The following is a 25,668-nucleotide window of genomic DNA, read 5'->3' on the forward strand; positions in this document are numbered from 1 at the left end:
ATGAAAAATAGTTGATGATTAACCTGGGCTTGTTAGGGGAATATCTGTAAATAAAAAGAAAATCGCGTTAAGTACTGTTCGTTTGAATTCCACTAAGAATTTGCATCCTTTGACAGATACGTATTTCGACCTCAACTGTAAGGTCGTCTTCAGTGTCTTGTACTTGACTCGACTGAAGAGATGCATCGCATTCTACACGTTTTATACATCTCAGGTAAAAATAATAGGTAACTTAATCTAGGTTTTTTTTTATTTTATTTTATTTTTTTTTTTTTTTGAGCATGCAAAAACTATATTAACCTCCACCATAGAATAGGTAATAAAAAATTCCTCCACCACCGAATAGGTATATTTTCCTCCAGCACAGGTTAGGTAAACAAAGTTCATATATCACAGGTACATTATGAGACGCATGCCATACGAGAGTGCTTAGGGGGTAATAATTTGAAAAGCCACGAACTTCCATTGCCTTGATCCTTATTCAACAGCGTGTTAGGTACCTGTTTGTATATCTCTAGACTCTCAGCAACGTCCAATTTCCAAGGTAAAGTTACATTTCGCAAAATCTGAATATCCTCTGAAGTTACAGGGTGACCCTCCTCAAAGACATGTTCAGCAACTTTCGACCTGAAATCGTATTCCAAACCTCTACTCACTGTCCTCTGCGCCTTTCCTACCTCCGCCATATGTTCCCTGAATCTAACCTCCAAAGACCGTTTTGTTTGACCAACGTAGACCTTATCACAATGGGAGCAACTGATTTTGTAAACGCCAGCCTTGTTAAGGGTGTTAACCGGATCCTTTGTAGAGCCTAACGAAGTCTTCAACTGATTGCTTCTGCTAGAAAATACTAGATCGATCCCGAAATTTCTGAGCCTAGAACGTAAACTATTAGTGATGTGTTGATCGAAGGGGACTGATACTCGCTTCAAAGATTCTGAAATAGGGGTAAGAGTTGTTAGGGAACCTCGATATCGCAACCTCTCCTTTTTGTCGATGATGGCCTGAATTGTCCTCTCCTTGTATCCGTTGATTTTCGCTGTTTCGAATATATGAGTGAGTTCCTTATTTTTCCCGTCATCGCTTAGAGGTAGAGTCTGCATTCGGTGAACCATGTGGTGAAAAGCTGCCATCTTATGTTGGAAGGAGTGATTCGACGAATAGGGGATGACACGCATGGTATTGGTAGGTTTTCTGTAAATCTCGAATTCGAACGATGAACTGTCTTCCCTCTTAACTAATAGATCCAAAAATGGCAGTTTTCCCTCCTTTTCTTCCTCATGAGTGAACCTGATATCCTTATGCACATTGTTGATGACCTCTAGAACCTTAGATAAAGCTTCCCGTTTGATCACACTGAAAATATCGTCGACGTACCTCCACCATTTCTCCGGAAGTAAACCTTGCTCCTTTAGCTTGGTTTCTAAATTTGCCATGAAAAGCTCGCATAGAAATGGGGATAGGGGATTTCCCATGGGGGCACCTTTGGTCTGCTTGTAGAACTGTCCACGGAATTGGAAGTAATTCTCATCCAAGCACAGTCTAGCTAAACGTAAATAAGTCCTAACTTTTCCTTTCCAATCTGCGTCAGACTTTTGGGGTAGTAACCAATCCTCGAGAAGGTTAAGAGAATCCTTTACAGGGACACTTGGGAATAGTGCTGCGACGTCGAAAGAAACCATAATCTCGTCTTCCTCGATGGTTCCTGATTCCAACAACTTTTGGGTGAACTCCTGAGTGTTTTTGACCGAACTGGTGGGGAAGGGTTTTGGCATACTTTGGAACTCTTTGACTAACCATTTAGCCAATTTGTGGGTAGGGGATCCTTCAGCTGAAATAATCTCTCGCATCTCTTGACCGGGTTTGTGAATTTTAGGAAGACCTTTGATCCGCGGAAGAATGGGATTTGCTTCCTTCAAATGAGCTTCTCCGGTGATGGGTTTACAGTCTTTCAGGGTCTTGTCTGTCAGCTTAATTAGTCCGGGTAGTGGGTCTACTCGTAGATGTCTGTATGGTCCTTCGTTTATCTTCTTCTCCATCTGCTCGTCGTAGTCCTTCTTGTCCATAATAACAACCGCGTTACCTTTGTCTGCCTTCATGTGGTATACTGGTTTCTTTTTAAGTTCCGTTACAATCCTTGTCTCGTCTGAATTTACCTTACTGCGCTGTCCTGTTTTGATGGCGTCTGCTACGATGTTCCTGGCTGTATTTTGATCTTTGATGTTAACGTTCTGTGTGATCGCTGTTTCCATGTCCACGATGATCTGTTCCACGTCTGGCTTCGAAGTAATCGCATATCCTAACCCCTTATTGAGGTGTGTCAATTGTTCCTCTGTGAACTGTTGCGTCTATCGGTTTACTACGAATCCTTCAATGGATTGAACCATCGGAACAGTAGTGTGGGTGTCCTTCGTCGCTCTGGTCTCGTTTCGTAGATTCGTCAGCTTCTTTTTGTGTAGTCGTCTCTTCCTGTCTGCTTCACATTCCTCTGCTCGCTTTACCTTGGTGAGGAACAATGGGAAGCCTTCCGGATATTCGTTGGCCAACTTTAAATGCAGGGAATAGCACTTAAGGTCTGAGGTCACGCTTCTCACGAGAGAGAGGATTTCATGGGTTTTTGGTATATTCTGCGTAATTTGTCGAATATGAGGTCGAATATCGCAATTTCCTCATGTGCAATTATTCTTCAGGTATCCCAGAGTCTTCTGTAAAAAATTCATGATTTTAGGATATCCCAAATTTGAATACCGTGGTCAAGAGCGATCAAATCTACAGACAAAAAGTAGATGGTTGTGCACTTTACTTGCGAATTTGATACACAAAAAAGTCATGTATCCTCAAAAGCTCATGTGCAAATACTATTATAAGTTCATAGATGCTGTAAACGTAAAAAAAAGTACATGTTACAGCATAAAACTTTGTAAACCGTGCTTTTTTAGAAAATTCAATTTTGGTAAAATCATTCAAATTTACTCAAATTTGAGAGGAGCCAATCTCCCATTTTCTCTCATCCAGATAAAGAGCAAGAGCATAGCGGGTAGCGCAAGGATTCAGGGTTACCAAAAATGTCTTGTGGTGGTAGGATACATTACCAACTAATTGAAATTATGTCACATACTGAAAACGCTTTTGTTTATAGTATAAAAATGGTTCATATCACAAGTGCAAGTAGCAGTGAAATAAAATGAAAATATAGCAAAAGACGTATGCACACATTTATCATTTTATTTCAATCATTCACCCTGTGAGGAAATTAGAAGAGTCGAGGCATTGTTGGCAACCCTACGCGGTTTACTTTCGCTCTCCATCGTTGGCTCTGTATTTACGACTGCGGTGCGTTTAGTTGTTCACCTCTAAGGTGCTCGAATCCAAACAGATAAAATATTTTTTTTCATTTATTATCAAATTTGTAACAAAAAACTGTAACCGTTTTTCAATTTTTCTTTTTTATTCCTGTTTTGCTTATAAACCAAATGAAAAACAATAACATCAATGCAATGGTAGAAACAGCAGAGCTAAAAAAAACGATTATGAACACAATCATTTATATCATATTCATTGTTGGATAATTTAGTAAACTTATAGATATTCTCAAAAGTTGAGTATTTCAGGGAAACAAGTATCATTTGATAGTGCATGGTTACTCTGCTAAAATATTGATGGGATGTTTTATATCTTCTTCTTCTTCTTTTTTGAGTATTGTTGTCACTAAGACGAAGCCTGCTGCTCAGCCTGCTGTTCTGTGAATCAAGGCACGTGTTCCCACGTTTGATTTTTGTGCTATGCCATTGAAAAGAGTTAATTTTCTGTAAATGCGGCACTACGTTTTAGTGGGTTTTTGCATCCATGAGCTCTTCCATAGTTATAAATTTTGACTTTTCTCTTCCAATGACCATTCTGTACTTTTATATAGTGTTGTAGGCCCGACGATAACACAAAGCACATGAAAGTAGAGGCAATTCTCATTATAAATAGTTTATGAATCGTTAGGAGATCATACCCGCCATTTTCGACATTTAGAATTACTAGGAATTCCATGTCCAAATCTGGGTGCGCTTTGGTAATTTGAGGATTTTCGAATAGTATAAATAATTATTCTACATTCTTAGGAATATGGAACTTTTTTGCCCATGAAAAGAATTTTTCAATTGATATTTTCTTACTGAAAAATAAAAATACAAATCTCCATTATTTTATGGAAAATTCGCTCAAATTTAAGCAGATAATGGCCAATATAATCACCAATATCTCGAATCCCACTAATTTGATTCAAAAATTATGTTCAGATGATTGAAACATATTGTATTCAGCTTTCTATTTATGGAAAAGGATTGAAAATTGGTTGATCGCAACGATAGATATTTGTATATTAGTAAATTTCATATTTTTGAAAACTGTAGAGCTCGATTTTCAGGAAAAACTTAAAAACTGTTCTACTTAAATTTTTTTGCTGCACGTTCTTGATATCAGCACATAGTTATGCATCAAAAATTTTGGTCGTTGATAGAAGCTCACGACTTTCGATTTATTTTGTAAACTAGTGTTATTTGTCCACATCTCGGTCCGCTAGAGAAGTTCAAGGATTTTTGAAGAATCTGTGTAAAATTCTTGATTTATGGAATTTCTTGATCCATACCTGGATCCTCTAAGGGACCGTCCATAAATCACGTAGCAATTTTGGGATAGAATGGAGTTCCTCAAATTGAATAGGTATGGGAAAAGCTACGTCATTTGTGAATGCTCTATAAGTTTATTTGAATATTTTTAAAATGTAGAATTTCTTATTCTACATTCGTAAAAATATAAGGAATTATTTGTCCGCAAAGATAGTTTGAGTATTTTTGAAGAATCTATAAAAAATTACCGACTTTGAGAAATATTTAGATTTTTTTGTTCTTATCTTGGTTCGCTAAGGTAATTCGAGGATTTCCAAAAAAAACTATGTAAACTTAATCAATTTTAGGATTACTTGAAATTCTTGACCATATTTTATCTATAAGGTAGTTCAAGGATTTTTGAAGAAACTACGTGAACCTTATATAGTTTTTTGTCCATATCTTTAATTCTTTGTCCATACATTGGTCCACTAAAGGATTTCAAGGATTTTTGAAGAATCTATATATAATTCTTGACTATTGGAAATACTTAGAATTCCTCCCGGAATTCCTTCTCCGATTCTTACAGGATTTTCTTCAGAAATTCCTCCTGGAATTCCACCAGGAATTCCTCCTGGGATTTCTAAAGGAATTCCAACTGGGATAACTCTACGAATTCCTCCTAAGATTCCTCCTGGAAATCTTTTTTTTTTTTTAATCTAGTTAATTTATTGAAGGCAATAACTACTTAATTGTAGTGATTAGTTCTGAATGGAGGCCAATGTACTCTAAGTTGGGGCAACTCGAGGTTAGGAGGTCACATTTTTCAAGGATGGGTAAGGTGATGATTGGGTAACGAGTTTCTCTGGAAATCATCCGGGAGTACTGCGCTTGTGTGCTTGTGTGCGTGGGTTGTTCTTCCGGATGGCCAGGATTTAGTTCAGCAAATCCTCCTGGTATGCAGGAACTCTTCCTATGATTATTACATGTTATTCTTCGGGTATTCCATCAATAATTCTTTCTGGGATTTCTCCAGGAATTTCTCCAAGGAATCCTCTGGGAATTCTTCCAATAATATCTCCAGGAATTCCTCCTAGGAATCTCACAGAATCTCATTTTTCTTGAAATTTCTTTAGCAATTCACCTGGGATTCCTCCAGGAATTTATCCTAGGATTCCTCCAGGAAATTTTTCTAGGATTCCTCCAGGAATTAGGATTTCTCCAGAAATGTTTACTAGGATTCCCCCCGGAAATCCTCCCGGGATTCCTTCAGGAATTCCTATTCGGATTTCTTAAGAAATTTCTCCTGGGATTCCTTTTCGAAGGCTTCATGAGCTTCCTATGGGAACTCCTCCAGGAACTTCTTTAGGAATTCCTCCTGAGGACTCTCCAAAAATGTCTTCAAGAATTTCTCCTGGAATTCCTCCAGACCATTCCTCTTGGGAATCCTCCAGGAATATTTTCGGAAATCCTTCAAGAATTCCAACACAAATGTCCCCTCCAGGAATTCCTCCTAGGTTTCCTCCGGGAAATGATCCTGGGATTACTCCAGGAACTCTCCCTAGTAATTATACGGGAATGTTTTCTTGGATTCCTTCAGAAATTTTTTCAGGGATTTATCCAGCAGTTTCTCCACAAATTGCTCTTTGAATTCCTCTAGGAACTCTGAAAGGATTCCTCCAGGAATTTATACAGGAATTGCTCCACAGATTCTTACAGGAGTTTCTTCTGGGATTCCTTCGGCAATTCCTGCTGGAATTTCTCTAGGCATTTATCTTAGGATTCCGCTTGGAAATCCTCTAGGAATTCATGCTAGGATTCCACTTAGAATTCTCTCATGGATTACTCCAGAAATACTTCCTGGCATTCTTTTAGGGGTTCTCCCAGGAATTCTTCCTGACATTCCTCCAGGAATTGCTCTTGGCATTCCTCTAGAAATTCCTCCTGGGATTCTTCCAGGAATTCTTTCTGGGATTTTTCTAGGAATTCCTGCGAGGATTCCTCCAGGAATTCCTCTTGGAATTCCTCATGGGATTCTTCTAGGAGTTCCTCCTGGGATTCAATCGTGAATTCTTCCTTGAGTTCCTCCATGAAATCTTCCTTGGATTCCTCCTGGAAATCCTCCAAGGATTCCTCCAGAAATTTCTCCTAGGACTCCTTCAGGAAATCCTCCTCGGGATTCCTAGAGGAACTCTTCTTAGGATTATTGCATGGTTTTCTTTTGGTATTCCTCCAATGATTCTTCCTGGGATTTTTCCAGGATTTTCTCTTCGGATTCCTTCAGAAATTACTCTTGGAATTTCATCAAGAATATCACCAGGAACTCCTTCTAGGATACTCACAGGTTTTTTTTCTGAGATTTCACCGACAATTTCTCCTGGGATTTCCTCCTGGGATTTCTCCAAGAATTCCGTTTAGAATTTCTCCAGAAAATTCTCCTAGGATTCCCCCAGGAAATCCTCCTGGGATTCTTTCAGGAATTCCTCTTCGGATTTCTCCTGGGATTCCTTTTAGAAGTCTTTCTGAGCTTCCCATGGGCATTCCTTCTGGTATTTCTCCAGGAATTCCTTCTGAGGTTTCTCCAGAAATGCCTTCAAGAATTTGTACAGGAATTTCTCCTGGGATTCATCCAAGCCATTCTTGGGAATCCTCCAACAATATCTTCGGAAATCCTTCAGGAATTCCACAAAAATATCACCTAAAAGTCCTCCTCTGGGATTCATTCGGGAAATGTTTCTGTGAGTCCTCCAGGAATTCTTCCTAGTATCCATACAGGAATTTATTCTTGTAATCCTTCAGCCATTTTCCCAGTGATTGCTCCAGCAATTCCTGCAGAAATTATTCTTTGGATTCCTTTAGGAATTTTCTAAGGCTTCCTCCACAAATTTCTACATGAATTGCTCCAAGAATTCTTACATGAGTTTCTTCTGGGGTTTCTTCTGCAATTCGCCCTAGAATTCCTCTGGGAATTCATCCTAGGATTCCACTTGGAAATCCTCTAGAAATTCATCTAGGATTCGACTTGAAATTCCTTCATAGATTGCTCCAAAAATACCTCCCAGTATTCCATCAGGTATTCCTTCAGAGGATCGTCCTGGAATTTCTCTTGACATTCCTCCAGGAATCCTTCTGGGAGTACCTCGTGGGATTGTTCCAGGCATTCCCGCTGGGATTCTTCCAGAAATTCCAGGTATTTCTATATGCATGCCTCCAGGTATTCCTCTTGGCATTCCTCCTGGGTTTCATTTGTGAATCCCTCTTTGGATTCCTCCAGCATACAGTGTATCAAACAATTGTCCGTACAGCAAATTTTTTGTCAAAATATTTTTTACATCAAATGTTTATAACTTTTTTATACGTCAATCAAAACTGCTGAAATTTTGACCAATCATGAATCATATATTACTGCTCTATTGGTAAAATTTTTAACGAGATCGAATAAGTTTTCTGAAAGTTATAGAACTTTTAGTAAAACTTATAAGATTTTTGAACACATTTTTAAAACATTATATCTCAATATGTAGTCGATGAAACTTTTTCAATCTTTTTTGTGTTACAGCTTATACCTGAGGCTTTCATATGCAGCTTCGTTTGAGGTTTTATATTCACAACAAAAAATATGAAAAATTTGCTTATGCAGTGGACGGTATTTAAAAAATCACCATATTTTGAACATATAATCTGCCAAACGTTTTCCACCAATAAAAGTGCATTAACTGAACGAAAAATGCATAGGACCTACTCTTCATATGTTGTTTAGTAGGTCCTGTATAAAAGTATTACATTAAGAGAGTTTAAAAAAGTTGAAAACACTTGGCACTTTTATTGATCAAAATATGATAAATTTCCAAATAATACTCTGAATATATACAGATTTTTCATATTTTTTGTAGTGAATATAAAACCTCAAACGAAGCTGCATATGAAAGCCTTAGATATAAGCTGCAACACAAAAAAGATTGAAAAAGTTTCATCGACTCCATATTGAGATATAATGTTTTGAAAATTTGTTCAAAAATCCTAAAAGTTTTACTAAAAGTTCTATAACTTTCAGAAAACTTATTCGATCTCGCTCAAAATTTTACCAATGGAGCTGCAATATATGGTTTATGATTGGTCAAAATTTCAGCGTTTTTGATTGACGTTTAAAAAAGTTATAAACATTTGAATGAAAAATTATTTTGCCCAAAAAATTGCTGTACGGACAATTGTTTGATACACTGTATCCTCCTAGGATTCCTCCAGGAAGTCCTCCTAAGATTCTTCCATGAAACCCTGGAGGGTTTTCTAGAAATTTCTCCTAGGATTCCTCTAAATTTGGTCGCGGGGCTTCCTATAGGAATTTCTCATATTATTTCTCTAGGAATTCCTCCTCAGGCTTCTTTAGGTATTCCTCCAAAGTTTTCTCAGGAATTTCTTTTGCGAATTCTCTAAGCATAACGCAAATTCTTCAGGAATTCTTCCAGAAATTTCACCTGTGACTCCTTTAATCTTCCTGGAATTCCTCCTGGACTCTTCCTTGAATTATAACTGAAATTTATTCTGGGATTTCTGAATCAATTTTTTCAGGGATTTGTTCAGGAATTCCTTCAAAAATTTCTTTTTGGATTCCACTAGGAATCCCTCCAGTAGCTATTCTTAGGAGAAATCTCAGTAGGAATTCCTGAAGGAAGCTCAAGAGGAATTGCTGAAGGAATCCCAAGAGGAATTTTAGGAGGACTTGAAAATTGGAAGAAATGCCTGGGGGAATCCAAGGAAAAATTCCTAGAAGAATTCTAGAACGATTTTCTGGAAGAATCTTACGAAGAATTTCTGGAAGATCACCAGAAGGCATTCCTGGAGGAACCCCAATGAAAATCCCTGCAGGAACTCCAGGATGAATTCCTGGAGATATCCCGGGAGGAATTTCTGCAAGAATCCAAGAAGTAATTCCTGGAAAAATCCCAGAAGGAACTCCTGGAGGAATCGCAAGAAAAAAATCATGAAAAAATCCCAGGAACAATGCATGGAAGAATCGTATGTAGAATTTCTGAGAGAATCCCAGGAGAAATTTCTGGATGAGTCCTTGAAGAAAATCCTGTAGGAATCCGAGGAAGAATTCCTAGAGGAATCCCGGGAGGAAACCCTGAAGGAATCCCAGAAGAAATTCGTGGAGGAATTTCTCAATGAACCACGGATGAAACTGTTGTGGGAATCCGAGGAGGAATTCCTCGAAACATCCCGGAAAGAATTTCTTGAGAATGCTCAGGAGGAATTCCTCGAAGATTACAAGTAGAAATTCATGGAAAAACCCTATCTCTCCCAGGAATTCCTCTACAAATTCCTCCAGAATTTTTTCTAAGAGTTCCTCCTGAAATTCTTCTAGGAGTTCCTACGGGATTTTTTCTTTTAGTGCGTTCGAGAATTCCACGAGTGGATCCTTCGGGAATTCCTCTTGAAGTTCCTTCAGAAACTCATCTTGAAATTCCTTCAGAAATTCCTCTATGAGTAACTCCAGGAATTTCTCCAGGAGTTTCTCCTGGAATACCTTTCAGAAGTCTCTCTGGGAATTCTTCTAGGACTTCCAAGAATTTTACTAAGAGTCCCCCTGGGAGTTTCATTGGGGGTTCCTCTAGGAGGTTCTCCCAGAATTTCTATAAGACTTTCTCCTTGTTCCTCAAGGAGTTTCTTCAGCAATTTCTCTACAGGTGTTTCAAAAACTATTCTATGAGTATCTTTATATAGTTCCTGCGGGAATTCCTCTATGCTGTCCTTCGAGACTTCTTCTAGGAGTTACAATGTATTATTTTCTTGGAGTTCCTCCGGAAATTGCTCTACCTAGAATTAGCGATACCAGTAGAATTCGTCCAAAATTACCTCCGAAAATTCCTATGGAAGTTCCTTCGGGAATTCCTCAAGGGATTCCCACCGCAAATTCTTCTAATTGTTTCCTTCAGTAATTTCTCTTACAATTTCTCCGGAAATTTCTCTGAGAGTTGCTCCAGGGGTTCCTCCAAAAATACCTCTTGGAGTCCCCTTCAGAATTCATCTAGGTGCTCTTCTGGGAATTCCTCTCTAGGAGTTTCATAGGATTTTTTCCTAAATTCTCACCGAGAATTCCTCTGGGAGTTCCTCCGGGTATTATTACTTGAATTTCTCAAAGAGTGTCGTAAGCAATTTTCTTCAAATGTCATTTCTTCTTGGAGTTCCTCTAAACATCCTGCAAGAAATCCCGTCGGGAATTTTTATAGGAGTACGTTCAGAAATTTCCCCATAAGTTCCTCCTAGAGTTCCTCTTGAAATTTTTCTTGGAGTTCCTCTGAGAATTCCTTTAGGCTGCCCTCCGAGTTTTTCTTTAGGAGTTCTAATTGATTTTTTGTATGTTTCTCCGGGAATTAAACTAAAGTTTAATTTAATAAAGAAATCCTGTCGGAGTATTTTCAAGGATTTTTCAAAAGTTCCTCCGAAATTGCTCTACCAGTTCTCAAGGAATTTCTTTCTAGCAGATCCTCTGGTGATTCTTCGGGGAGATACCCCGAGAATTTCTGCAGGCGATCCTGATATTCCTCTAGAAGTTTCAATGGGATCTCTTTATTGGAGATTCTCCATAAATTCCTCGAGTGATTCTTCCGGAGTTTCCCCGGGAGTTGCTCTGGGAGTTTCATTTCTCCTAGAGAAGTGGCTGAAAAAACTCCATGAGAAATTTAAGGAGAAACTCCTGGAAGAATTCCGGGAGGAACTCCCAGAGAAATTCCCGGAGGAAGTCCTAGAGGTATACCTGGAGGAACTTCTAGAGCAATTCCCAGGGGAATTCCTAGAGGAGTTCTTGAAGGAACTCCTAAAAGAATCCCCGAAGAGAATTTTAGAAAAAAAAATCTCTTGGAACTCCTGAAGGAATGCATCTAAAGAATTTACCAAAGGATCTCCAAGAGGCATACCTGGAGGAACTCCTATAAAAAATCCCACTGGAACTCATCGAAGAGAAGCGGAGTTCTTCCGGGATTTCAACTTAGGATTCCACTTGGAAATCCTCTAGGAATTCATGCTAGGATTCCACCTAGAATTCCTTCATTGATTTCTCCAGAAATACTTCCTGGCATTCCTCCTGACATTCCTCCAGGAATTCCTCTTGGCATTGCTCTGGGAATCTCCTGAAATTCTTTCTGGAATTCTTTCTGGTATTCTTCCAGGAATTCCTCCGACGATTCCTCCAGGAATTCCTCTTGGAATTCCTCATGGGATTCTTTCGTGAATTCCTCCTCGGATTCCTCCATGAAATCTTCCTTGGATCCTCCTTGGATTCCTCCAGAAATTCCTCCTAGAACTCCTCCAGGAAATCCTCCTTGGGATTCCTAGAGGAACTCTTCCTAGGATTATTACATAGCTTCCTTCTGGTATTCCACCAATAATTCTTCCTGGGATTTTTCCAGGAATTTCTCTTCGAATTCCTTCAGATATTACTCTAAGGAATCCTCTAGGAATTCCTTCAAGAATATCTTCAGGAATTCCTTCGAGGATACTCACAGGTTTTTTTCTGAGATTTTGCCAGCATTTCTTCCTGGGATTTCTCCAAGAATTTCCTCTTCTCCAGAAAATTCTCCTATGATTCCCCCAGGAAATCCTCCTGGGATTCCTTTTGGAATTCATCTTCGGATTTCTCCTGGGATTCCTTTTCGAAGTCTTCCTGAGCTTCCTTTGGGAATTCCTCCTGGTATTTCTCTAGGAATTCCTCCTGAGGTTTCTCCAAAAAGGCCTTCAAGAATTTCTCCAGGAATTCATCCAAGCCATTCCTTTTGGGAATCCTCCAGGAATATCTTCAGAAATCCTTCAGGAATTCCACAAATATATCTTCTGAAACTCCTCCTGGGATTCCTCCTAGTATCAATACAGGAATTAATTCTTGGATTCCTTCAGCCATTTTTCTATGAATTTTCCAAGGCTTCCACCACGAAATTTTACAGGAATTGCTCCAAGGATTCTTACATGAGTTTTTTTCTGGGGTTCCTTCTGCAATTCGTCCTAGAATTCCTCTAGGAATTCATCCTAGGATTCCACTTGGAAGTCCTTTAGGAATTCGTCGTAAGATTCAACTTGGAATTCCAACATGGATTGCTCCAAAAATACCTCCAAGTATTCCTTCAGGGGATCCTCCAGGAATTCCTCTTGGGAGAAATATCTGGTGGAATCGAAGGAAAAATTCCTAGAAGAATTCTAGAACGATTTTCTGGAAGAATCTTATGAGGAATTTCTAGAAGATCACCAGAAGGAATTTCTGGAGGAACCCCAAGGGAAATTTCTGCAGGAACTCCAGGATGAATTCCTGGAGATATCTTGGGAGGAATTTCAGCAAGAATCCAAGGAGTAATTCCTGAAAAAAAACCTAGAAGGAACTCCTGGAGAAATCCCAGGAAAAACACTTGGAAAAATCCCAAGAAAAATGCTTGGAAGAATCCTAGGTAGAATTTCTGAGAAAATCCCAGGAGGAATTTCTGGATGAGTCCTTGAAGGAAATCCTGTAGGAATCCGAGGAAGAATTCCTAGAGGAATCCCGGGAGGAAACCCTGGAGGAATCTCAGAAGAACTTCGTGGAGGAATTTCTCAAGGAATCACGGTTAAACCTGCTGTGGGAATCCCAGGAGGAATTCCTCGAAACATCCCGGAAAGTATTCCTTGAGAATGCTTAGGAGAAATTCCTTGAGAAATTCCAAGACGAATTCCTAGAGGAATCCCAAGATGAATTCCTGGAGGAATCCCAAGAGAAATGCCTGCAGGAAATCCAGGAGGAATTCCAGTAGAAACCCCGGGAGGAATTCTTCGAAGATTACAAGAAGAAATTCATGGAAAAACCCTGGAAGGAATTCCTGGAAAATTTGTTGTGAGAATTCCTGAAAGTATATCGTGGGAGGAATCCAAGGAGAAATTCCTGGAGGGATCCCAGGAAAAATCTCGCGGAAATCCCAGGAGGAATTTTTGGAGGAATCTCAGGAGGAATTCATGGAGGAATTTTAGGAGGAATTTATCAAAAATAAAAATCCTGAGAGAAATCCCAGGCGAAATTTTTCGAGAAATTATGGGAGGAATTCCTAGAGAAATTCTAGGAAGCATTCTTGGATTAATCCCAAGAGGAATTCCTGGAAGAATTCCATACGGACTTCCTGAGGAATCTCAAAATGAATTTGTGGAGGAATTCTTGGAGAAATGCAGCAATCCCAGGAGAGCTTCGTATAGGAATTCCAGGAGGAATTTCTGGAAAAATCCAAGAAGCAATTCCTGAAGGAATCGCAGGTAGTATTCCCGGAGAAATCGCAATAAGAATTCCCGAAGTACTCAAGGATCCTCCTAAGATTCTTACTGGGATTCCTCCAGGGATTACTCTTTGAATTTCTGAAGTGATTGTTTCAAGGATTCCTCCAGGAATTCTTTCACGAATTTCTCCTGGGATTCGTCCATGAATTAATTATTGAATTCTTACTGGAATTTTGTCTTAGATTCCTTTAGGACTTCAGGGATTCTTATTGCGATTCCTCCAGGAATTGCTTCTCGGATTCTTCCAGAAATTCCTCCTGAGATTTCTCTATGAAGTTCTTTTGAAATTGCTGCGGAGATTCTTTCTGATTTCCTTTCAGGAACTTCTTCTGGAACTCTTTCAGGAATCCCTCCTTGGATTCTTTCTAGCATTCGTCCTGCGATTCCTTCAGGAAATCTGCGGGTCATCTTTGCGAAATTCCTCCTAGAACTCGTCCAGCAATTCCTCCTTAGATTCTTCCAGACGTTCCTTCTGGGATACCTTCAAGACTTACTCCTGGGATTCCCCCAGGAGTTCCTTCCTGTATTCTTCCAGTTTTTCTGCCTTCGATTCTCCCAAGCATTTCTCCAAGAATTTCTCCACAAATTCATTTTGACATTCTTCCAGGAATTTCTCTCAGGATTTTTTTTTATAAATTCCTCATAAAATTCCTCCATGAATCCCACCAGGATTTTTTTTAAATTGCGCATTGCGCGGTTATAAGTGCGACGATGAAATGCGTAATCTCAAATAAAAGTACGAATTTGTGTCAGATCGTTTCGGTGTCTTCTCCGCACTTATTCATTAGCTCGTGATGAATAAGTGCGGTGAAGACACCGGAACGATTTGATGCAATATCGCACATTTATTTGAGATACCGCACGTCGCAGCCCAGTTAGCAATGCAATAAACTATACATTCCTCCATGAATTCCTCCTAAAATTCCTCCTGGAATTCCTCCAGGAATTCCTCCTGGGATTTCTGCGAGATTTTTCCTGGGATCCCTCCAGGAATTTCTCCTTGGATTCCTCTAACGATACACTTTCAGGAATTCTCTCAACAAATTTTCCAGAAATTCCTTCCAAGGTTTTTCCATGAATTTCTTCTTGTAATCTTCGAGGAATTCCTCCCGGAGTTTGTACTGGAATTCCTCCAGGATTTCCTGCAGGCGTTTCTATTGGGGTTCCTCCAGGAATTCATCTTGGGATTCCTGTATAGAAATTCCTCTTGGAATTTCTCAAGGAATTTCTCCTAAGCATTCTCAAGGAATACTTTCCGGGATGTTTCGAGGAATTCCTCCTGGGATTCCCACAACAGTTTTAACCGTGATTCCTTGAGAAATTCCTCCTGAAATTCCTCCACGAATTTCTTCTGAGATTCTTCCAGGGTTTCCTCCCGGGATTCCTCTAGGAATTCTTCCTCGGATTCCTACAGGATTTCCTTCAAGGACTCATCCAGAAATTCCTCCTGGGATTTTCTCAGAAATTCTACCTAGGATTCTTCCAGGCATTTTTCTTGAGATTTTTCCAGGAGTTCCTTCTAGGTTTTTTCAGAAATTACTTCTTGGATTCTTGCAGAAATTCCTCCCAAGATATCTCCAGGAATTCATCCTGGAGTTCCTGAAGGAATTTCCCTTGGGGTTCCTCTAGAAATTCCTTCTGGTGATCTTCTAGAAATTCCTCGTAAGATTCTTCCAGAAAATCGTTCTAGAATTCTTCTAGGAATTTTTCCTTGGATTCCACCAGATATTTCTCCCAATTTTTCTATTCCTCCTAAAATTCCTCGTGGGATTCCTTCAGGAATTCCTATTGAGTTTCCACCAGAAATTCCTACTGAGATCCCTCCAGGAATTCCTCTTGAGATTTCTCCAGGAAATCCTACTGAGATTTTTCCAGGAAATCCTACTGAGATTTCTCCAGCAAATCCTACTGAGATTTCTCATAAGCGTTGCTACTGGAGGAATTCTTAGTGGAATCCAAAAAAAAATTCTGGAGAAATTCCTGAACAAATCCCTCAAAGAATTGATTCAGAAATTCCAGAGTTATTGCCTGTTATAATACAAGGAAGAGTTCCAGGAAGAATCCCAGGAGGATTTCCTGAAGGAATCGCAGGAGGATTTAATGGAGGAGTCCCAGGTGGAGCTTCTGAAAGAATTCCTGAAGATTTTCCGAAGGTATGCCTGGAGAATTCCCAAAAAAAATTCCTGGAGAAATCTTTGGAGGAACACCTAAAGAAACCTGAGAAGAAATTTCTGTAGAAAGCCCCGCAACAAAATTTAGAGGAATCTTAGGAGAAATTTATAGAAAACCTCCCAGGATTTCCTGGAGGAATCCCAGGATGATTTCCTGGAAGAATCCCAGGAGGATTTCCTGGAGGAATCCTAGGAGGATTTCCTGGAGGAATTCAAGGAGGAATTCACGGATGAATGCCAGGAGGAATACCTGGAGGAATCCCATGAGGAATGCCAAGAGGAATACCTGGAGGAATGCCAATAGGAATTCCTGGAGTTCCTGGAAGAATCCCAGCAGGAATGCCTGGAACAATCCCACGAGGTACTCCCAGAAGAATGCCTAGAGGAATTCCTGGAGGATCCCCTGAAGGAATACTTGGAGGTATTTTTGGAGCAATCCATGTTGGAATTCCAAGTTGAATCCTATGACGAATTCCTAAAGGACTTTCAAGTGGAATCCTAGGATGAATTCCTAGAGGAATTCTAGGACGAATTGCAGAAGGAACCCCAGAAAAAACTCATGTAAGAATCCTTGGAGCAATTCCTGTAAAATTTCGTGGTGGAAGCCTTGGAAAATTCAGAGAAAAATGGCTGAAGGAATCCAAGAATTAATTCCTGTATTGATACTAGGAGGAATCCTAGGAGGAGTTTCAGAAGATATATTTGTGGAATTCCTGAAGGATTTCCGAAGACTTTCCCGGAGGATTCCCAAGAGGAATGGCTTGGATGAATTTCTGGAGAAATTCTTGAAGGCCTTTTTGGAGAAACCTCAGGAGGAATTCCTAGAGATATACCAGGAGGAATTGCCATAGGAAGCTCAGGAAGATTGACGAAGATGAATTCCAAAAGGAATCCCAGGAGGATTTCCTGGGGGAATCATAGGAGAATTTTCTGGAGAAACTCCAAGAGGAATTCTTGGATTCGGATTCTTGGAATCCCAGAAAGAATTGCTGGTAAAATCTCAGAAAAAAAACCTGTGAGTATCCTAGAAGGAATTCCTGGAGATATTCTTGAAAGAATTCCTAGAGGATTCCTTAGAGTAATATCTGAAGGCATCCGAAGAGAAATTCCTGGAAAAATCCCAAGAGGAATTCCTGGAGGATCCCCTGAAGGAATACTTGGAGGTATTTTTGGAGCAATCCATGTTGGAATTCCAAGTTGAATCTTACGACGAATTCCTAAAGGACTTCCAAGTGGAATCCTAGGATCAATTCCTAGAGGAATTCTAGGACGAATTGCAGAAGGAACCCCAGAAAAAACTCATGTAAGAATCCTTGGAGCAATTCCTGTAAAATTTCGTGGTGGAAGCCTTGGAAAATTCATAGAAAAATGGCTGAAGGAATCCAAGAATTAATTCCTGTATTGATACTAGGAGGAATCCCAGGAGGAGTTTCAGAAGATATATTTGTGGAATTCCTGAAGGATTTCTGAAGATATTCCTGGAGGATTCTCAAAAGGAATGGCTTGGATGAATTCCTGGAGAAATTCTTGAAGGCCTTTTTGGAGAAACCTCAGGAGGAATTCCTAGAGAAATACCAGGAGGAATTCCCAAAGGAAGCTCAGGAAGACTTCGAAAAGGAATCCCAGGAGAAATCCGAAGATGAATTCCAAAAGGAATCCCAGGAGGATTTCCTGGGGGAATCATAGGAGAATTTTCTGGAGAAACTCTAAGAGGAATTCTTGGAGAAATCCCAGGAAGAAATGCTGGCAAAATCTCAGAAAAAAACCTGTGAGTATCCTCGAAGGAATTCCTGAAGATATTCTTGAAGGAATTCCTAGAGGATTCCTTAGAGTAATATCTGAAGGAATTCGAAGAGAAATTCCTGGAAAAATCCCAGGAAGAATTATTGGTGGAATACCAGAAGGAAGCTATGTAATAATCCTAGGAAGAGTTCCTCTAGGAATCCCAAGGAGGATTTCCTGGAGGAGTTCTAGGAGGAATTTCTGGAGGAATCCAAGGAGGATCCAAGGAAGATTTCATGGAGGAATCCGAGGAGGAATTCACGAAAGAATCCCATGAGGAATTCCAAGAGGAATTCCTGGAGGAATCGTCGGAGGAATTCCTGGAAGAATCCCAGAAAGAATTCTAGAAAGAATTTCAGGAGATTCCCAGAGCAATGCCAAGAGGAATTCCTGGAGGAATGTCAGGAGGAATGCCAGGAAGTATTTCTGGAGAAATCAATGAAGGAATTCTAGGTGGAATCCTAGCATGAATTCCCAGAGGATTTCCAAGTGGAATCCTAAGTTGAAATCCCGGAAGAACTCCGCTTCTCTTCGATGAGTTCCAGTGGGATTTTTTATAGGAGTTCCTCCAGGTATGCCTCTTGGAGATCCTTTGGTAAATTCTTTAGATGCATTCCTTCAGGAGTTCCAAGAGATTTTTTTTCTAAAATTCTCTTCGGGGATTCTTTTGGGAGTTCCTTCAAGAACTCCTCTAGGAATTCCTCTGGGAATTGCTCTAGGAGTTCCTCCAGGTATACCTCTAGGACTTCCTCCTGGAATTTCTCTGGGAGTTCCTCCCGGAATTCTTCCAGGAGTTCCTCCTTAAATTCCTCATGGAGTTTCTTCAGCCATTTCTCTTGGAGAAATGAAACTCCCAGAGCAACTCCCGGGGAAACTCCGGAAGAATCACTCGAGGAATTCATGGAGAAACTCCAAGAAAAAGATCCCATTGAAACTTCTAGAGGAATATCAGGATCGCCTGCAGAAATTCTCGGGGTATCTCCCCGAAGAATCACCGGAGGATCTGCTAGAAAGAAATTCCTTGAGAACTGGTAGAGCAATTTCGGAAGAACTTTTGAAAAGTCCTTGAAATTACTCCTACAGAGAAACTTTAGTTTAATTCCTGGAGAAACATACATACAAAATCTCAAGAGGAACTCCAGGAGGAACTTATAGAGAAATTTCTGAAGGTACTCCTATAAAAATTCCCGACGGGGTTTCTTGCAGGATTTTTAGAGTAACTCCAAGAAGAATTTCGGGAGAAACTCATAAAATAATTCCTGGATGACCTTTGAAGAAAATTGCTTACGACACTCTTTGGGATATTCAAGTAATAATACCCGGAGGAACTCCCAGAGGAATTCCCGGTGAGATTTTAGGAAAAAAAAAATCCTATGAAACTCCTAGAGAGGAATTCTTAGAAGACCACCTAGATGAATTCTGAAGGGAACTCCAAGAAGTATTTCTGGAGGAACCCCTGGAGCAACTCCCAGAGGAATTCCTAGAGAAATTGTAAGAGAAATTACTGAAGGAAACAATTAGAATAATTTGCGGTGGAAATCCTGGGTAAATATGCGAAGAAACACCTTGAGGAATTCCCGAAGGAACTTCCATAGGAATTTTCGGAGGTAATTTTGGACGAATTCTACTGGTGTCGCTAATTCTACGTAGAGCAATTTCCGGAGGAACTCCAAGAAAAAAAATACATTGAAACTCCTAGAAGAAGTCCCGAACGACAGCATAGAGGAATTCCCGCAGGAACTTTAAAAAGAAATTCATAGAATAGCTTTTGAAACACCTGTAGAGAAATTGCTGAAGAAACTCCTTGAGGAACAAGGAGAAAGTCCTATAGAAATTCTTGGAGCACCTCCTAGAGGAACCCCCAATGAAACTCCCAGGGGGACTCTTAGAGAAATTCTTGGAAGTCCTAGAAAAATTCCCAGAGAGACTTCTAGTAGGTATTCTAGGAGAAACTCCTGGAGAAATTCCTGGAGTTACTCGTAGAGGAATTTCTGAAGGAATTTCAAGATGAGTTTCTGAAGAAATTTCAAGAAGAATTCCCGAAGGATCCACTCGTGGAATTCTCGAACGAACTAAAAGAAAAAATCCCGTAGGAGCTCCTAGAAGAATTTCAGGAGGAACTCTTAGAAAAAAATCTGGAGGAATTTGTAGAGGAATTCTCGGGAGAGATACTCCTAGAGGAATTCCAGGAGATATTTCTTAAGGATTTTTTGGAGGAACGTCTGAAGAAATTGCTGGTTGACCACCAAGAAGAACTCCCGGAGACACTCCCAGAAGAATTCCCGGGAGAACTTCTAGAGAAATTCCTGGAAGAATTTCTGGAGGAACTTCTTGAGGTATTCCTGGAGGAACTTCTAGTGGAATTCTTAAATGAATTCTAGTAGAAATCCCGGCAAAACTACAGGAATTCTCAGAGATACGAACGTACGAACTCTTAGAAAACATCCCATTTGAATTTCTAGAAGGATTTCGCTGAGGCCTCCTTATAAATTGCTGGAGGACCCTCTAGAAGAAATCTTGAGAAAACTTTTTGGGGAATTCCTGGAGGACCCCCTAGAAAAAAAAATCCGATTGAAACTCCTAGAGGAATTTCCGGAGGACTGACTAGGGAAATCTCGAGGAATTCCCTGAAGAACTCCCACAAAGAAATCTTATAAAAACTCGAAGATCAATTTCCGGAGGAGCTACCTGAAGAATTTATAGAAGAATGTATAGATAAATTCCTGGAAGAATTCCTAGACGAGATTCTGGTGAACTTTTTGAAGAATTTCCGGAGGAACTCCTAGGGGATTTTTTGGAGGAAATCCTAGAGGAATCTAGGATCTAGATTCCCGGAGAAACCCATCGAGAAAATACTGGGGTAGGAACTCCTTCAGGAATTCCCGGTTAAACTCCCATAGGCATTTCCTGGAGAACTTCTCGAGAAATTTATGTACGAACACTTAGAAAAAATCACATTTGAAAAATTTCCAAAAGAACTCCTAGGAAAATTCCTGGAGGAACTCCTAGAATAAAATCAAATTGAAACTCCTAGAGGAATTCCCGGAGCAACTCTTAGAAAGAAATCCGATAGCTCGAAGACTAATTTCCGGATGAACTCCTAGAGGAATTTTTGATGGAACTCCCAAGAAAACTCCCGGAAGGACTCCTAGCGAAATTCTTGGAACTCCTAGAGTAATTTTCGGGGAGACTTCTAGAAAAAAAATCCTCTTGGAACTTCTGTAGCAATTCCCAGAAGACCACCTAGCGGATTAACCGGAGAAACTCCTCGAGGAATTTCTTGAGGAATCCTCGGAGAATCTCTCAGAGAAATTCTAGAGAAATTCCCGGATGATCTCATAAAAAAATCCAATCGGTACTTCTGAAAGAGTTTCCGGAGAAACTCCTAGAAGAGCTTCTAGAAAAAATTCTGGACGAATTTCTGGTAGAATTCTCCGAGAAACTCCTCGAGGAAATCCAGGAGTAACTCCTGAAAAAAGGCATGTTCAACTTCTAGAGGAATTTCTAGAGATATTCCTAGAGATATTTCCGGAGTGGAGCGGACCTGGTGTGATGGTTAGAACACTTGACTATCACGCCGAGGACCTGGGATCGAATCCCACTCCCGACAAACTCGCAAAATGTGAGTTCTTCCTTCGGAAGGGAAGTAAAGCGTGGGTCCAGAGATGAACTAGCCTAGAGCTAAAAATCTCGTTAATACAGATAAAAAAAAAATATTTCCGGAGAGATTTCTCAAGAAATTCTTGGAGGTACTCCTACAGGAATTAGAGGTATACTACTTAAGAATTGTTTGGAGGAGTTCCTGGAGGAATTGTTGAATGATCACCAAGAGTAATTCCCGAAAAAATTCTTAGAATTCCCGGAAGAACTTGTACAGAAATTCCTGGAGGAACTCCTAGAGTAATTCTTGGAGGAAATCCTAATAGAATTCCCGGCGAGACTATAGGAACTCTTGGAGAAACTTCTAAAGGAAGCCCCGCAGAAACTGCTGGACAAATTACTAAGGGTGGGAACTCGTTCAGGAATTCCCGGAGAAATTCCTATAGGCATATCCGGAAGAACCTCTCGAAGAATTCCAGAACAAACTCTTAGAAAATATGCATTTGAACTTTTGAAGGTTCCTAGAGAAACTTCTGGAGGAACTCTTAGAGGCAATCTCAAGAGAGCTCTTTGGGGAATTCCTAGAGAAACTCCTAGAAAAAAAAATGCAATTGAAACTCCAAGAGGAACTCGCGGAGGACCGACTAGAGAAATCCCGAGGAATTCTTTGAGGAACTCCTACAAAGAAATCTCATAGGCACTCGAAAAGCAATTTATGGAAGAACTTCTAGAGGAATTTCCGGAAGGACTCAAGAAGAATTCCTGGAGACACTCGAAAAGGATTTCACAAAAGTAACTTCTAGTGAAATCCCTAGAGAAACTCCAAAGAGTTTCCTTTGGCAGTCCTCGAGGAATTCCCGGAGGAACTTATAGAAAAAATCCTACTTCTAGAAGAATTTCTAGAAGAAACTCCTAGACAATCTCCTAGAGGGATTCCTTGAGGATTTTCTACAGTAGATTTGCGAGGAACTTTGGGAAGAATTCTCGGAGGAACTCCCCAAGAATATCCTGGAGAAGCTCGTAGAAAAAAAAAATCTTTTGAACTTCTAGAAATTTTCTGGAATTTCTTGGTTGGGCTCCAAAAGGTATTTCTGGAGACACTTCTCAAGGTATTTCCAGAGGAACTCGTAGAGGTACTCCTAGAGGATTTTTTTGGAGGAACACCTTGAGGATTTCCGGGAGGAACTTCTCAAGAAATCTCCTGAAGACAGCCTTGAAAGACTGCCTTGAAGGACACCTTGAGGAATTCGTGGAGGACCTCCTAGAGAAATTTCTGGAGGTACTTCAAGAGGAATTCCTAGAGAAATTCTCGAAGGAAATCCATTGAATTTCTAGATGAATTTCCGGATGATAAAAAAATATTCACCGATCCACCCAAAATCATCGGGTATACCATATATGATTCCTATGAAATTCGTAGCTCTCCTAAGAGTCGACGCTTACAGCCGACTAGAGTTTCGAGCAGTTTTATTTTCTCTGTATGTTTGAATGAAATATGTTAAATACATTTGAATCTATTAAATGTTTCTGTTTTGTTTAAGTTTTGAGAAGATTTAGTTTATTTTCTCTTAGTTTTCCATGCAAATTTTGAATTGCAATCAATGCAATGCAATGAATACAAATCAATGCATTTGCTGCTACATAAAATCATTGATTGAGTATTCGAGCAACTTGCTCGAACTGCACGAAATCATTTTCATAGCAACTATTTCGCAGCTACCAAACGCACCTGCCCTGCCAGGACGGCGTTTGTTTATATCGTGCTCTATTGTTCTCCCATCTGCGGGCATCCATCCACAGCCTTCAGCCGGGAGAGTTTTTTTTTCTCTTCTGCTTTGTTGGTATCGACTGAAATGAGAAAATTGAGGTCGGTGTGGATCACCGTTTTTGTGTTTGCCAATAATGATTTGAGATCCTACCTTTAGATACAAGAGGTTTGATAAGTCTAACCATTTATGATTCCATGCTGTGATAGTATTTAGTTTTAATATAAATGTAAACACAATGAAATGCTCGATGAAACAATAGTGGAAATCTTCTCCGACGTCAAGCATAATAAGAAGTAACTCTGCTTGTTATATATAATTCGCCATGCATTTTATTGCTGTATCAATACAATACACTTATTCTTGTTCTACTTCTTCGTAACTCCCGTCTTTTGGACTCAACCTGCTACTTAGCTTGTAATTGTAAAGCTAATAGCTAAGTGGTTTCTATGATCAATGAATCATTTTCGCATTCTTATATTGTATATGCATGCTAAGATACCCATAGCCTTGGATAACAACGATAATTTATGTAAAGTTTATGTACTGATCAAGAAACGAGCTCAGACACCATCAGTACATTCTTGATGAATACCCGATCTTTTACTGAGTCAGTTATGTTCACATCTTTCATTATTATATTTGTTTGCATTATTTTCTTTCTCCGCAAATCTTCTACCATATCCATGTTATAACTTTTGTCACTGAGGACAAAATGAAAACCAGAATGTTGATACAAAACCATCTTGTACAACTTTGGCTATACTGAACCATAAACTCATTTCAAAATAATCCTGGCCACACTGCCAACCCCGAACGAGTGGGACAAGCTGCCTCTCCGAGAGAGCTAAAACGTGCTTTTTCAACGGCAGCACGTGGTAATTTCAAATTTTCAACGGACGAGCTTGACCTCAGACCTTAAGTGTCAGCTTGTCCAACTTGGCGTAGTAGCGTTTGATGGTGTCTGCGATGTACTCTGCTTCGGCCTTCCTGGTGACGCTAGGTGGGATGTGCTTATTGACCTTAATCCTATGACTAACGGGTGTTAGTTTCTCCTTTTGACACTTCTTCAGAAATGCCACGTCCTTCTGAATGCTGATGATGGATCTCTTCAAATCGATGAAATAACTCTGCTCCGCCCGCTTGGTAGCCATGATGATGATGATTAACCTGGGCTTGTTAGGGGAATATCTGTAAATAAAAAGAAAAACGCGTTAAGTACTGTTCCTGCATATTGAAAAATAGTTGCATAATGTTCATAATGCAACTCATTTGGGTTGCATTATGAACATTATGCAACTCAAATGAGTTGTATAATGAAAATATCATTGCATAAAATTTTGAATGGATCTCGTTGCAAAACTCGATTTTTTCAGCACTCTTCGTATTTATCCAACTGGGCAAGCCTCGTTGGATAAATGTACGACTCGTGCTTAAAAAATCAACTTTTTGCCACTCATTACATAAATAAATATTATTTAATATTTTCATACCCTTTTTGCTTCACAATAAAATTTTATTCAAAAAATCGATTCTCATTTGCAATGATGCAAATTATCACCTCACGAATGCTCAATCAACTTATCAATTGTATTTTTATCGCTTGCGATTGAACTGTACACTGCTCAGCGATGACCATAAGCAAAGAGGTGGCAAAACGACCATGATGCAACTCACAAACGATTTTGCACACATCTATCAGTGCCACATGCTCACCCGAACAGCCGAACAACACCGAATGGATTGGTTTTAGAAGCTACGGCACGAACGCTCGACACGCACACAGAAACATCATTCGCATGTACCAACACCACACCAATAAAGTTTCCAGCCTACGAGGCTTCGCGATAAGCTGATCGAAAAAGCATCGAAAGCGATGAAAAGACAGGCTTGGCTGTAACGCAACAGTTCAACGACGAAAAGGAGCAGCCAACAATGCTGATCAGCGTCGAGTCGATTCGTGTGCTATTCGTACGGGTGGTTGGTTTGATAAAGCGAGGAAGGGTGAAAACGTATTCGTTGTCGAAAGCGAATCGCATCATTTCGCGAATGTTTTCACCAAATAGCAAGCTTGCTCATTTGAGACTTAAATATCTCAAAAACTAATTTTCCAATTGAGTTTAAATTTTGCCAGAATGTTTATTACTCATGCTGCTGCAGCATGGCACATACTTTTTTTGATATTAAAAACGATATATCATATGTGAACAGTTATTTTGTATATATATTCAATTTTCGGCAATCGAAAAATTCACCTGATTTAACACCTGGCCGATTTTCTAAAAAATAAAACAATTTTTATTAGATTCAAAAATGATTACTATAATGAAAGCTCATGTACTGAACAACGAAGCAAGGGTGGTTAAAATTGAACTACGCGTCTTTTTTTAAGTTGTCCGTTTTATAAATTGAACAGTCCTTACAAAAATCTCATGAGAAATTTTTAAATAAACTTTTGTTGTAGTTCTA

At 39.7% G+C, this 25,668-nt stretch overlaps 1 protein-coding gene across 1 annotated transcript; it reads right to left on the bottom strand.

Moving 5' to 3' along the window:
* Positions 1-380: 380 nt before the first annotated feature.
* LOC115268015 (uncharacterized) lies at positions 381-24,333 on the bottom strand. Its single transcript, XM_029875902.2, has 2 exons — positions 24,117-24,333; positions 381-2,567 (listed from the first exon to the last, which is right to left on the bottom strand). The coding sequence occupies exon 2, from the start codon at positions 2,250-2,252 to the stop codon at positions 402-404; it is 1,851 nt and encodes a 616-aa protein (XP_029731762.2). The 5' UTR covers positions 2,253-2,567; positions 24,117-24,333; the 3' UTR covers positions 381-401.
* Between the last annotated feature and the right edge of the window lie 1,335 nt (positions 24,334-25,668).

The sequence above is a fragment of the Aedes albopictus genome, chromosome 3, assembly GCF_035046485.1.
Source record: "Aedes albopictus strain Foshan chromosome 3, AalbF5, whole genome shotgun sequence".
In the NCBI taxonomy this organism is placed as follows: Eukaryota; Metazoa; Arthropoda; class Insecta; order Diptera; family Culicidae; genus Aedes; species Aedes albopictus.